Genomic DNA, 12,372 nt, shown 5'->3' on the forward strand with positions numbered 1-12,372 from the left:
TGTGTGTGTGTGTGTGTGTGTGTGTGTGTGTGAGTGTATGCGGTGGGGTGGGTGGTTGGGGGGGACATAACAAAGCAAAGCACCACAGTGAGGGAGACAGATGGCAGCGAGGCTTGCTTGTGGAAGACAGACAAACTCTGCTGGATACTTCATTAGCATTATCCAGTGTATTTTTAGAGTTCACTGACAAGAAGCATGCAGGAGGTAGACACCACCAGAGAGTGTGTATTAGGTGTGTGACGGTGTTGGTGGTGTGTGTGTGTGTGTGTATTTGCGTGTGTTGGCAGTGTACAGTGTGTGCTTTTGTCCTGTGTGGGAAGGAGGGAGGGGAGGCAGTAGAGACAGAGAGAAACGGGGGGGGGGGGGGAGGAAGAAGGACAGCCCAGCAGGAGTCATTAATATCAGCATCACACACTGAGCCGGATAAAAGCAAACTATGTGACTGAGAGTGACACGTATGAGGCACAGAGCCAGCTATAACTCCATCAGCGCCGGGGCTGCAGTGGCAGGGAGCAGGCAGAGGGGACAGGGCCCGTCCACTGGCCTCAAGCTGTTCATGCAATCCAGGCTTCAACGCCTTCACAGCTCCAAAACACTGCAGCCGACTCAAACACATTGCTCCACTCCATCCACATTCATATCCCACCTCTAATGTCACTGCTGCACAAACACACACACACACACACACACACACACACACACACACACACACACTGCCTACTTCCTTGTGTGTTTGTAATGCCGGAAGCTGCAATGGAGAGGGCTGCTCCGGTCCATTTCAGCACCACAGACAGCTCCCAGCTCCAGTCGAGAGGCACGTAGTGGCCACTCCGTCCACCCGGGACACATCCACACACACTCAGATGCTGCATTTTTGTGCACGGCTGAGCATGAACTGCTGAGACGTGAGGGTCACAGTAAGGGTGCCACCAACCGTATGCTGTCGGTAGTTACTTGTCGGCTGTTGACGAGGGAATCCGTGATGGCCTGGAGAGGAAGGCCGACCGTGTACCACCGAGCCCGGACAGCCCCCACATGAGCAGATCTCAAAACTAGCCCCTAGAATAACGTGTCATCTGCTCACACCGGCTTCGTGTTGCTTAAAAAAAACACCCCAGCAAAAGCAGGCTGTTATCCTCTCTTTTTGAAGCATAAGAAGGCAAATGCAGGCAGGATGGTGACTTGTTTCTTGCGAGAGGGAACTCAAAAACAAATCTGGCCTGTGCCCATCGAAAATGTATGGCCCTTGCATACAAAAATAAGGAACCCATTTTGGCATCTGCCTGAGGAAAACTGAGCATTTTCTCAATAAATCTATTCTAATATTGCGACCTACAGTAACAGTAGCATCTAGCCGCCTGGAGCAAAGCTGTAGCATGTGTACTTACTATTAGTTTCGATGCGCTCTGTCAGGATAACAGTTCGTCCTCCGGGTCGGACCCGCCAGGGGGAAAGCCCAGTGTCGGATTATTTGGTAAAAAAATGCATCTTTGCAACGATTCTTTTTTTTTTTTTTTTTATGGCTGTATATAATATGGCTATAAATGTGCAAGCTGCTCCGTGCGTAAACAGACTGTTACAAAAACAAAACGCATCTCATTCGGGCTGTCTCCATGTATTGCAGTTACGCATGGCAAAGGTAACAAATGACAAAAATCCATACAAAAAATATACATGCACTATATACAAACGCATCCCCATAAACGACGAAACACCGATTCACCACACTCCCCTCCCTTTTTCTCTCTCTCTCCACCCCCCCTCCCAACCCCCCCTCCCTCCTCTACAATCTTGAGCTAATTCACGACGTCATGATGGAGACGCACCGTGCGTAACAGTCCCTCTCTCACGCATTTATTTTTTTTTTTCCTCTCCCTCCTCCTTCCCAAGATGAAACGCGCTGAGGTCTCGGCCCACAACAGCAAAATCTCATAATGAATCTTAAGAGGAGGCTTTGGATTGATGATAAGCTTGCGGATTTATCCCACCGTGAATAATTATATCACGGCAGGAAGACTAGACACGGGTGGAGGTGCAGATATGGCGCTGTGGTATTAACAGTGACTACATTGTTAAGCCCTTTTCCAAAGCCCTTCACAGCTTAAGTCAACGGAGCAGCAATCAGTCATTTCTGCAACACTGGTCATCTATTAAATCAAAGGCCTTCGACTTCTTTTTTTTTTATCTCCCTTTTACACCATTGGTCTCTGCTCCTCCTCTGTCATCTATTCTGAGATCAGCATCCTGCTTCATATTTATACATCTGCTGAATAATTGAGGGAAGGCTGTGGAAGACATAACCCCTCACTGTCTCTCACTGTCCCTCTTCTCGTATCAGGAAGACCCACAGCAAGTCCTACAAGACACCAAGTTAATGTGAAACTATGGGAATCACAGGAGCCCAAGAAGTATGATCTGTTTTATTGATTATAGGTATGACAATGCAGCAATTGGAAACAGTGAGGGACATTCTGACTAATTCACAAATGCCATTAAAAAGGGTGAGGACCAGTTGTTGAGACAGAGGTGATGGTGAGAGGTGTTTCAGATAAACTTAAACACACACACACAGTCAACTGTGGGTATCCGGAACATCTGTACAACAAAATTGTCAAATATTTAAATCAGCAACACAACTGTAACTGTACACGTCAATATCTTCCAGCTTTGTAATAATTACATACATTTACAAGTCATTTCTTGACTTCATTGTTCTGCATTATACCCTTTGACAATCAAAGTATAATATCATAAAAGAGGAGAATACTGGAAAAAAATAAGGAATAATAATAATAATTAATAGCACTTCAAGTCTCATCAGATTCGGTGCTTGGGTGAGTCAGTTGATTAAAAATGTTTTAAAAATCACTGCAGGACACACACTTGCTCTTTAAATGGCTCCTAACAGAACTACAGATGAGTTTACAACAGAGTACTACTCATGCTAAATTGGTTACTTGTTCTGTGTCAAGGCACACTTCAAATTACAAGAAGGGCACATTTAAAAACAAAAAAAAAAGGCAAACATAGAGGAATTTTCTCCCAAAGAATTCTACATATACAAATGTAAACAATGTCCAAATAATACAAATTTGGGAAAGGCTTTTGCAGCAAAACACTACAGCATAAAGACATTTAAAAAAAAAAAAAAACATGGCTGAGCTTCACCATCTTAGCTTTAATTGTGTCAGAGTTTGTTTCAGCATATAGCCCCTGAATACATGTCATAAATGTCTGTTTAAACAGCTAACTAGGAGTGCATGCTGTCGGAGTGGAAACAGTCAAACGGAGTCTTTATCCTCTTCGGACTCAGCTCCATTCGCTCTGTTCTTCATTTCAGGAATTTTCAAAAAACGCATTCTCTCGTGCCGAAAAATAAGACAAGCGCTACTTGCAGCATGTTACAGGAAATAAATATATGAAATGTGAATTCAAACATGCTTTCACTCTGCACCGACAAAATCGTTTTTGTCATTTTTCCCTGCAAACTAACTCAGCGAGGGTGGACGAGAGCGGGGATCTCAGTGTGTGGGGAGAGACCCTGTGACCTCTCTACCTTGAAGCAGTCGCTGATAAGATTTGACTCGACTGGAATGGAGGGCTTTGTTTTTTTCCGGTCTCGTTGTTCAAATGGGACTTTTGATCATTCTTCATCACTCCTTCATGCTCAAGGAACAAATTCTACCCAGAGTCCCTCGGAGGGAGTGAATATACAGTATACATATCCTGGAGGGATGCAAGCTCTGTAGAGTCCAGTAGTGTTCTAACTAGGCTTCAATGTTAACTGTGATCAGTGTCAGTTTTAGAATAACATGTTGTCAGTCAACCTAAGTGTGCTTATTTACACCAAGTATCATACACCCACAACTGCAGCACTCCAGTTTTAACATTTGCAGCTAATTCACTGTCTTATACTTTGGTGGGTAACTATGTGTGAGGGATGTTTACCCTCATTTGTATTTTTTTTTTTTTTTGCTAATTCACATTTTACTTTTGCAGTGTTTAGATCAGTTATCAGTGCGGCAGCCTCACAAGCTGAAGCTTCGGTGGTGCTGCTTGTAAAACTGCTGCTGGCGCTCTTTGGCGGTCGTTTCCGTCAGCTTGTCTCTTCTGTCCATCACTCCGCCTCTCTCTTTCTCCACCTCATCCCCAGTTACGCTCCCTACATCGCTGAGGTCCCCGAGGTGCTCGATGGAGTCGTATTTCTCCAAGTCGGAAGCGATGGTCTGCAGGCTGAAGACCGAGAGGGAATCCGACCCCGCTCGCTCCCTCTCCTTTTCATTCTCCTTCTCCTTGTATTTCTCTACCAGGTCAATGGCCGCATCCACTCGATCTTTCCCAGTCGCCCCACTGCCGCCGCAGGCTCCACCTTCTTCCTGAACTTTGATGTCGGACTCAGCTCCGACGGGGGGGCTTCGCCCAGCGCACACAGTGGGGCGCCCTCCCTCGGCCTGGTCCCTCCCCCTCTGAGCGTGAATCTGCTCGCTGATTTGCTCCAAGTTTCGCAGGGCGATGGAGTAGCGGGTCTTCACTTTGGCTACGTGCTGCTCTAGCTGCAGCACTTTGGTCTTGTGCTCCTGGAGTCACACAGAGGGCACAGCAACTTTCATCATCCATTTCAACACTGATTTTATGCCAAACAGAAAAGAAAACGACCACTGACCTCTGGTAAATTCATGAGACACAAGAGTATATTACAGCATTTTTGTGAAATCAGCAGCATATTTACAACTGGGGCTAATAAAAACAAAATTAAAATTAAAATCAAATTAGTCATGATCTTTATTTGAATTATCTAACATTTATTCTTAAAATTCTGAGATCTTGGTCTTTGCAGTTACCCCTTTTTTTTTTTTTTATTAAACATGAATGTTCAGTTGGGGCTGCATGATGGGAGTTACTACAACGCGCACAAATAAGAACAAGTAACAGATAATAGCTGGCTATATGAGGCGGCTTGAGTCACAACAGTCCTGTAATCTGTTAGATACCCACAGACCCACTGCAGTTTACAAGACTGTCGTGACTCACGATGGTTAGCTGACTCGCATCTATGAGGGGGATAGACACAAAAAAAGACTTCACACTGATCTGAGCTCTGCTTGTTTGTTGAAGACTTATTATCTCTGGCTCTGAGATGGAGGCTGTGGAAGTCGGGTGAACAGTGTGTGGATTCTACTCTATTCAGCCTGTCCCTGCTGGCTAACTAATGCTAACTAGCAGCTGTCTGCAGATATCAGGCTGATGTCTTGTCAGCACAAACAGTGCAGATGAGTTAGTGAGCAGACTTTCAGTTCCTCCCCTGTCTGTGCTCCAACGATCATTAAAGTGGATGTCTGTATTTAGCTGATTCATACAGTCCATGTGTAGCTGTATTTTTTTTCTTTTTTAAATATGCATAATAATGAAACTCTTTTAAGTGGTGCACTTTAATGCACTTTTTTGTTGCTCTGCAATTTCCAAATAAAATAAATATTTATAACCACAAAATGTGTTTACAATTAAGATGATAATGTGCACTGTATATCATTTCAATGAGATTGAACAACAGTGTTGCTCAACAGTTGAATGGAGAGGAAATTTTAGTTGCCAAAATCTGAGAAGCACTTTACGCAACATCGATGTTTATCTGATGTAACTAAACCATCAGAAGTCCAATCGAACTGAATCAAATCAGTCCAGGATTTTGTGAATCAAAATTTAGTCTGGAGAATCTGGAGAAACTGTTTTTGTGAGAATGGGAAACTGGAAGTAACAGAGTGCAGGACACACTGCACAGAAGATCTTCTATCTACTTAAAACACAGAGGGGCCACTGGGCTCTGTTCGTCTGCATTACCTCCAGTATGTGGTTGAACTGGGCCTTGAGCTCAAAGTAAGGCTTGGACTTCAGGATGACTCTTTTGAGGGACTTTTGCAGCATCTGGACCCGAGCCTCAGCTTCCTGACAGGCGTGCGTGACGCGCATGTGCTCCCTCTCACTGCGGAGTCGCTCCTCCTCCGCTTCGTTCACCTGCGAGAGACACACAGGAGCAGGGTGTTAAAACACACACACACACACACACACACACACACACACACACACACACACACACACACACACACACACACACACACACACACACACACAAAGCAGAGGTCATTTTATTAAGACTGGGTATAAAACATAAACCTTTGTCTTCATTCAAATACTAAAGTTTGTAAGAAAACTCAACAACAGTGAGTCAGGCCCTGTATGCCCACCTCCTTTCTCTGCTAAAGTGTTGAAGTTAACAGTGAGTTATGATGAAATCAGCAGAGTGGAAAACAGTTTGGTGTAATTTGTTGACGTATAACTGGCCTCTCGTCTGCTCTCTGTAGCTGGGTTTCCATTGCAGTTTTGCGCAAGATAGAAATGACTTCTGAGAAAAGTTGACAAAACACAGTTGCAAATTGTCTGTGCTTCCACTGAGTGATGTTATGCAAATAAATCTTTGTTTTCTCCTCGCATGATATCCTTTCAATTAAATGTGACAAAGGATTTCCAGCATCCGCCTCTCGGTTGGAACTGGCTGCCTGAATGCAAAAATAGTGTTTCCATTTCAATTTTGCAAAATATTGAAAAACCACCTCGTACAAGCGTATACATTTTTTTTTTAAAGAAAAATAATGGATGGAGCAGTATAGATAATGGATGGATGTGTTTCCATTACTCGTTTTGAAGTTTGAAATTTCAAATTACACATTAAGCAGGTTACTGGAAATGCACCTTGTGTTGCTATTTGATTGAGGGCAGGGCTTATCTGACTCTACAGTCTACAGGACCCAAATATTTTCAAAGGTTATTTCATTCTTCAACATTCAAGGGTAAAGGAAACACCACCTACACCCCACAGCCAGGCTACCTGTTAGAGAGATGGAACAAACTTTCACTAGCTGTCTACTCTGTCTAACTGTTACTCAGTTTGTGAATGTGTTCATGGATGCCAAATATCAGTATCTACATTCATATATTTCTCACTTACACACACACACACACACACAGAGCAGACAGCACAGCAGAGAGGCTGTGGAGGAGATCAGACTTTCTGGCTGACTTAGCAGTCCCCCCTCCCAAACCAGCCCCTCGCTCCTCTACCAGCTGTACAGTCAATCCATATCAGCAGGAAAAGGGAGGATCATAATAAATCAAAAATACATTTAAAAAAATGATAATTTTCTAGTGATAAAAGACAACTGATAGGAATATCAATAAAGTCTGAGTAAGAGAAGTATTATTGATAAAAAATGCTAATTATGGTCATTCCTAATTATGATGCCACGGTCTTGGAGAATGTCTCCCTCCTCTTTTTGTTACCTTAGAGGTTGCATGGTTGAGCATCTCCTGCCAGGTGGGATCCAGGGTGTTCTTGCCATCAGCCATCAGGCCCTGCTCCGCCACATAGACCATCTCCCTGGCAGCTGTGTGCATAGAAACCGCTCTCTCGTAGCTCAAAGCTGCCTTCTGGGTCTCCTGCTGTGCCTACGGAGAGCACACAAACATTATTACGCTTTACAGAAGTAGAATTTGACAAGGACACGGCCCCTTGTTCTGTTCAATCCAATTACAGTCAAATCTCTGTTAAACTGCAATTGTAAATCTCTTTTTTTAATTTTTTTTTTTAAAAATGCTCCAAGTTTGATTAAAGTAAATTGATTGGGCTAATAACAGATAAGCAAGAAAATTGCTTTTCAAAAACTTTTAACTTTGTTTACAATTTCCCATAAGGCAAATCTCACACAGCTAGGGCTCCTACAGGACCAAAACAAGTATCTTATATCCAGATTGTGTGTGTGAGGCCTATATCCACTAAAGATAGACTGCAGTTCTCACCTGGCACATGCAGATTGAATAACCACATGTGATCACATGCTCAGATTCACTTTTACATGTTGAGACACAAAGTTAACTGAGAGACGGGCGACTGAAAACATTTCTCTTCTGTAAATAAAGTGGTTTCCTGTCACTGAGTGCGGCCCTCTGCCGTCATCATTAGTCAACATAATAACGATAACACACCACTTTTTCTGGGTGTGGTGGGAACTTTGTACGACAACGACACTGTATCACTGTGATACAGAAAAGTTGTGGCCATCTAAATCTTGTCTGTGTTGTTTGCCATCGGTGAAGAACAGTGTGCAGAGAATTTATGATGCTATATCCACACTGACAATGACTCTGGGAAATCTTCAGTGCAGCATTTGCAGTAACACAACACTTCGTGTGTGGACAAATGCACCCTGACCACCTCCAAATGCTGCCTGGACAATTAGATTCTAGCGTTTCTACAATGTATTTTGGGAGCTACTCCTGTATTTGAGAGCTTTCTACTTGTGATCATCTCACTCTCAAGATGCATCCTAGTGCTTAACAGGAAGAAGACCAAAGGGTGAGGTCTTGTTTAAATGAACTATGCTGCATGTTTGTATTTAGTTCATGCAGATTCATAATGACCAACTGCAAGCCAGACAGGTCCAATAGTTTCTTTTTGCTCTCAGCAGAACACCTGGATCTAGTAGGGATTAAGTGCATGGTCTCAGGACTCTGCAGAAAGCTTTGCTTACAGTGAGGTTAGAACTCAGGTGCCATGGTAAACATGTGCCTCGGCACTATATAAACTTAACTAAATTTAAATATGGTAAACTGTATTTCTGACACAAAAGATTTCCTAAATCTTTTAAACAACAGTATTTGAAACAAATGGGACACATTTATAAGCACATGTTGTTTGTGTATACCTCTTTTGCAAGGCGACGAGCTTCATAGTATGGTCTTGCTTTCTCTATGCAGCCGCCGAGCTGAGAGCTGTGAGCATTCAGCTTCCTGGCAGACTCTGTTAGGATCTTCCGGTACCCTGATCTGGCATCCTGGATGGTTAATGCATGAAAATGACAAAATTAGATTTACCTATAATGGAATGATTCGATTCTACATAGGACAATGGCTGGATGTCAGCAATCAATTCACTGAGTGTCAAACTATCAGCGCAAAAATATTTTCCATTTTAAGAGTTCTCACTTTTCCAAATGTTATGCCTAAAAGATATTGAAAACAAAATTATCATATTGATTGGCACCCTCTGGGTGGAATAATAAAAAAAGTAGCAACAGAAACAGACTCAAGCTATTCCCAGAGTGGCAATAAATGTTTTTTCACATTCCTCGTGAGTTTTGTTTTGTCAAAATCAAAGATTTTTTGTTGAATCTATTCTACATATTTATCAGTCATGTGTGGAAGACAGAACTTTATTAAGCTAACAATTATTTGCATCACCTCTTATTTTTCAATAGATTAGTTTATAAAATGTCAGGAAAAAGTAACAAATCCCAATTTCTCACACCCAAGGTGACATCTTGGTGTCTGACCAACAGTTCAAAGCTCAAGGACTTTCAGTTTACAATGATTCAAAAACAGAGAAATCCTGAAACATTCATGGTGGGAACCAGAGGACGTGTGGCATTTTTGCTTTACATGTGAACAATCGATTATCAAAAGTGCCTTTTTAATGTCTGTCTATTAAACTACTTTCTACTTACATCCAGCTGCAGTTCTAGTCTGTTGATTTCTGCACTGGCTTCATTGAGGTGCTCCAACTCTTCCTGTGGGAGAAAGAAAAAGAATGTACCGCTCCCATTAACAACTACAAAAAGTAAATTGGCGGCACTTCACTTTACGTGGCCCTATTTAGCATACATGAGCAATATATAAACATTTAATTAACGGTTTATAACACATTTTAATGTGGTTGTAAGCAGATTTAATTGTTTCTTAATGTACTCAATCATCAACAACTACAGTCCCTCATGTGGGCACACGTAAGTGGAGGCAGCTGTACAAACAGATGATGAAGGACAATTTACTAAAGCAGACAGCTGTAAGAACAGAAAACATATCTTCATAGGAGAAGTTATAATTGTGAACAAATACTGTACATAAATTAACACTTAAAATGTCCCTCTTGCTGAATACAACTACATTGTAATGTGTAATAAACCATTTATCAGTGTTGATATGGTGCTTATAAATGCCAGAAAGGGGGATCTAAAGTAACCTGTTGCCAATCAATTATTGAGCTCAAACAGCCTGAGTGAAGTTAGTTCGAGTGTGTATCACATGAAATATCATTACAAGCAAATGCAATAAGGTTGCATTTCCTTGTAATGTTATGCAAGAAAGGCACAAACTGGAACGAAGCATCTTTGCCAGGTATGTTATTGTGCAATGGACACGAAGGTGGCATTTTAAAGATACTGATAAAATCGACACTTGTCAAGTAAGAGTCGATGAGCATCTGTTTCCCGACAGCCTAAAGTTACAACTAACGCTGGCGTCTACGGCTGGCAGGAAAAAATAGTCAACCTCTCTGTAAATGAAATTCAAGACTTTAATACTTTGAGGCCTTTTATGTGAGGAAACCGAATTCAGTGCTTTTCAATACCTGCAGATACAAGTGGGCCTGCTGTCCTTTTAAAGTGCAATGGTAATAGAAATTTACGCAAAGTAAATGACAATAGTTAATCATGAGAACCTGGTTTATTAATATCTCGATGGAGGTTAAATGACCACTAGCAGAACAAACATCAGCCGCTGGCTCTCATACCTGGATCCGGGGGTCCAGTTCCTCCTCGTAGGGACTGTGCAATTGCTCTCCCACGCTTTTTTGTTTTTCGCTTTCGCCTTCCCCGCTGGTGTCCCTGTGCCCCGATTCAAGTGTTGGTCCATTGGTTTCGGCAGCTTTGCCCTCCTCATTCCCATCCCCACCGGGAATAACCTCCCTCCAATCCCCCGTATCTGACTCCCCGGACCCGGCGGGGCTCTCCCGCAAGTCACCTGGCTCCATTCCAGGCCAGACGGTTTCGCTAGCAGCAGCGTTAGCTAAGGCTTCAGCAGCGGACGTGATGGCTAATTTACTAACCTACAAGCCCTGTCTTTTTTAACAATGACTGAGTATTATTAAGCAGGGATAAATTAGAAAATAATCCCAGAGGTGGTGAGTGTTGAGGAGTTTCCAATCTGCCATAACAAACCACACCGAAACACAAACCCACTGGAGCTAGCCTAGCAAGCTAACAGGCTAAAGCCGTTGTGAGAATTTAACGGCTGTTTTACAGCAAACAGGTGAGAACACAAATCAAACGTAAAAGGAGGTCCATCACTATGTCCCCCAACACCATGCGTTTTAACCTCCATCTCTTTTCAGTTCTTCCTCACTTTAGCTAGGCTAGCTAGCTAGCGGTTTCGGTCTCACATCATCATTGCATCGTGAAGTAAACAGACGACCACTAGTTTTGAGAGGGACGCGCTGCAACGTTTGGGCCACGACGGCTACCGTAGATATTGACACCACTCACTGCTACGAGGTGGGTGAAACAAACTCTTTGACTCCTGTGACGAGTGACAAGTGTACACCGTGGACGTATCTTCAGACCTTATAATATACATATATATATTATATACGTCCTGATCCTCATTAGATGTCTATTTAATGCTGTAGTTTTTCCAATTTGTTTGTTTGTCCGGACGAAACTTTAAAGTCATCTAATTCCAAACTACCTTGCATGTGTCATATGTTTGGACTAGTTACATATTTTGTTGTTTTTGTGTGTGTGTGTGTGAAAGAACCAAAATAAAACCATGGCAGCAAACAGAGCCTTTGTTCAAATGATGATGCTTACTTTTTATTTCATGACCTTAAAATAAATAACACAGTGGCATGTTTGGGCACCCCTCTAATTTAGTACTTACTAACCCCCCTTGTGCCAGCTATTAAGCATAGAGGTGGAAATATTCTGCTTTGCGGTCGTGTGGCAGCCAGTGACACAGGAAACATTACACAGATAGAAGTAAGAATAGATTCCACTCAATATCAGTAAATTCTGGATGCAAATGCTCTGCAGTCAGTAAGGAAACTGAAACTGAAAAGAGGCTGGCTTCCTCAACAGGACAATGATCCAGAGCAGACATCAAATTTTCTACCATGCACTACTCCAAGAAACACAAGCTGAAGCTTTTCAAAATCTGTGGGTAGATCTTAAACATGATGTCAGTGCAACAAAAATATCGCAGAACTTCAACCGATCTGCAGGAAGAGTGGGTGAAAATTCCTATATCAAGAATGGAAAGACTCATAGCTGCTACAAAAAGCATTTGCAATCTGTGATACCTCCCAAAGGGGGGTTACTAGGTATTGATTTAGTAGGGTGGCCAGACTTTTGCACATGCCACAAATAGAGTTTCATTTTTCTGTCTTTTTAACTTCATGAAATAAAACAGTGCACTGACATTTGAAGAAAGGCTCATATTTTAATTTCTGTTGCTGCTGGGGTTGTATTTACTAGCTATATTCTGTATCTG

At 42.4% G+C, this 12,372-nt stretch overlaps 2 protein-coding genes across 4 annotated transcripts in view; both read right to left on the reverse strand.

Annotated features, from left to right (window-relative positions):
- gabbr1a (gamma-aminobutyric acid (GABA) B receptor, 1a) overlaps positions 1–5,975 on the reverse strand; it is a 76,062-nt gene extending 70,087 nt beyond the window's left edge. Inside the window, exon 1 of one of the 3 annotated variants that reach the window (XM_071470595.1) lies at positions 5,839–5,975. The gene's annotated coding sequence lies outside the window, so the exon portion shown is untranslated. Of the gene's footprint in view, positions 1–1,388; positions 1,750–5,838 lie in introns of those variants that run through there. The other 2 variants (XM_071470596.1, XM_071470594.1) reach the window with 2 other exon arrangements.
- sh3bp5la (SH3-binding domain protein 5-like, a) lies at positions 2,407–11,322 on the reverse strand. Its single transcript, XM_071470599.1, has 6 exons — positions 10,619–11,322; positions 9,555–9,617; positions 8,757–8,885; positions 7,336–7,500; positions 5,839–6,012; positions 2,407–4,577 (listed from the first exon to the last, which is right to left on the reverse strand). The coding sequence occupies exons 1-6, from the start codon at positions 10,856–10,858 to the stop codon at positions 4,029–4,031; spliced, it is 1,320 nt and encodes a 439-aa protein (XP_071326700.1). The 5' UTR covers positions 10,859–11,322; the 3' UTR covers positions 2,407–4,028.
- Positions 11,323–12,372: the final 1,050 nt, after the last annotated feature.

Source organism: Trachinotus anak, unplaced genomic scaffold (assembly GCF_046630095.1).
Source record: "Trachinotus anak isolate AG129_WGS33_773 ecotype Australia unplaced genomic scaffold, CSIRO_AGI_Tana_v1 ptg000032l, whole genome shotgun sequence".
In the NCBI taxonomy this organism is placed as follows: domain Eukaryota; kingdom Metazoa; phylum Chordata; class Actinopteri; order Carangiformes; family Carangidae; genus Trachinotus; species Trachinotus anak.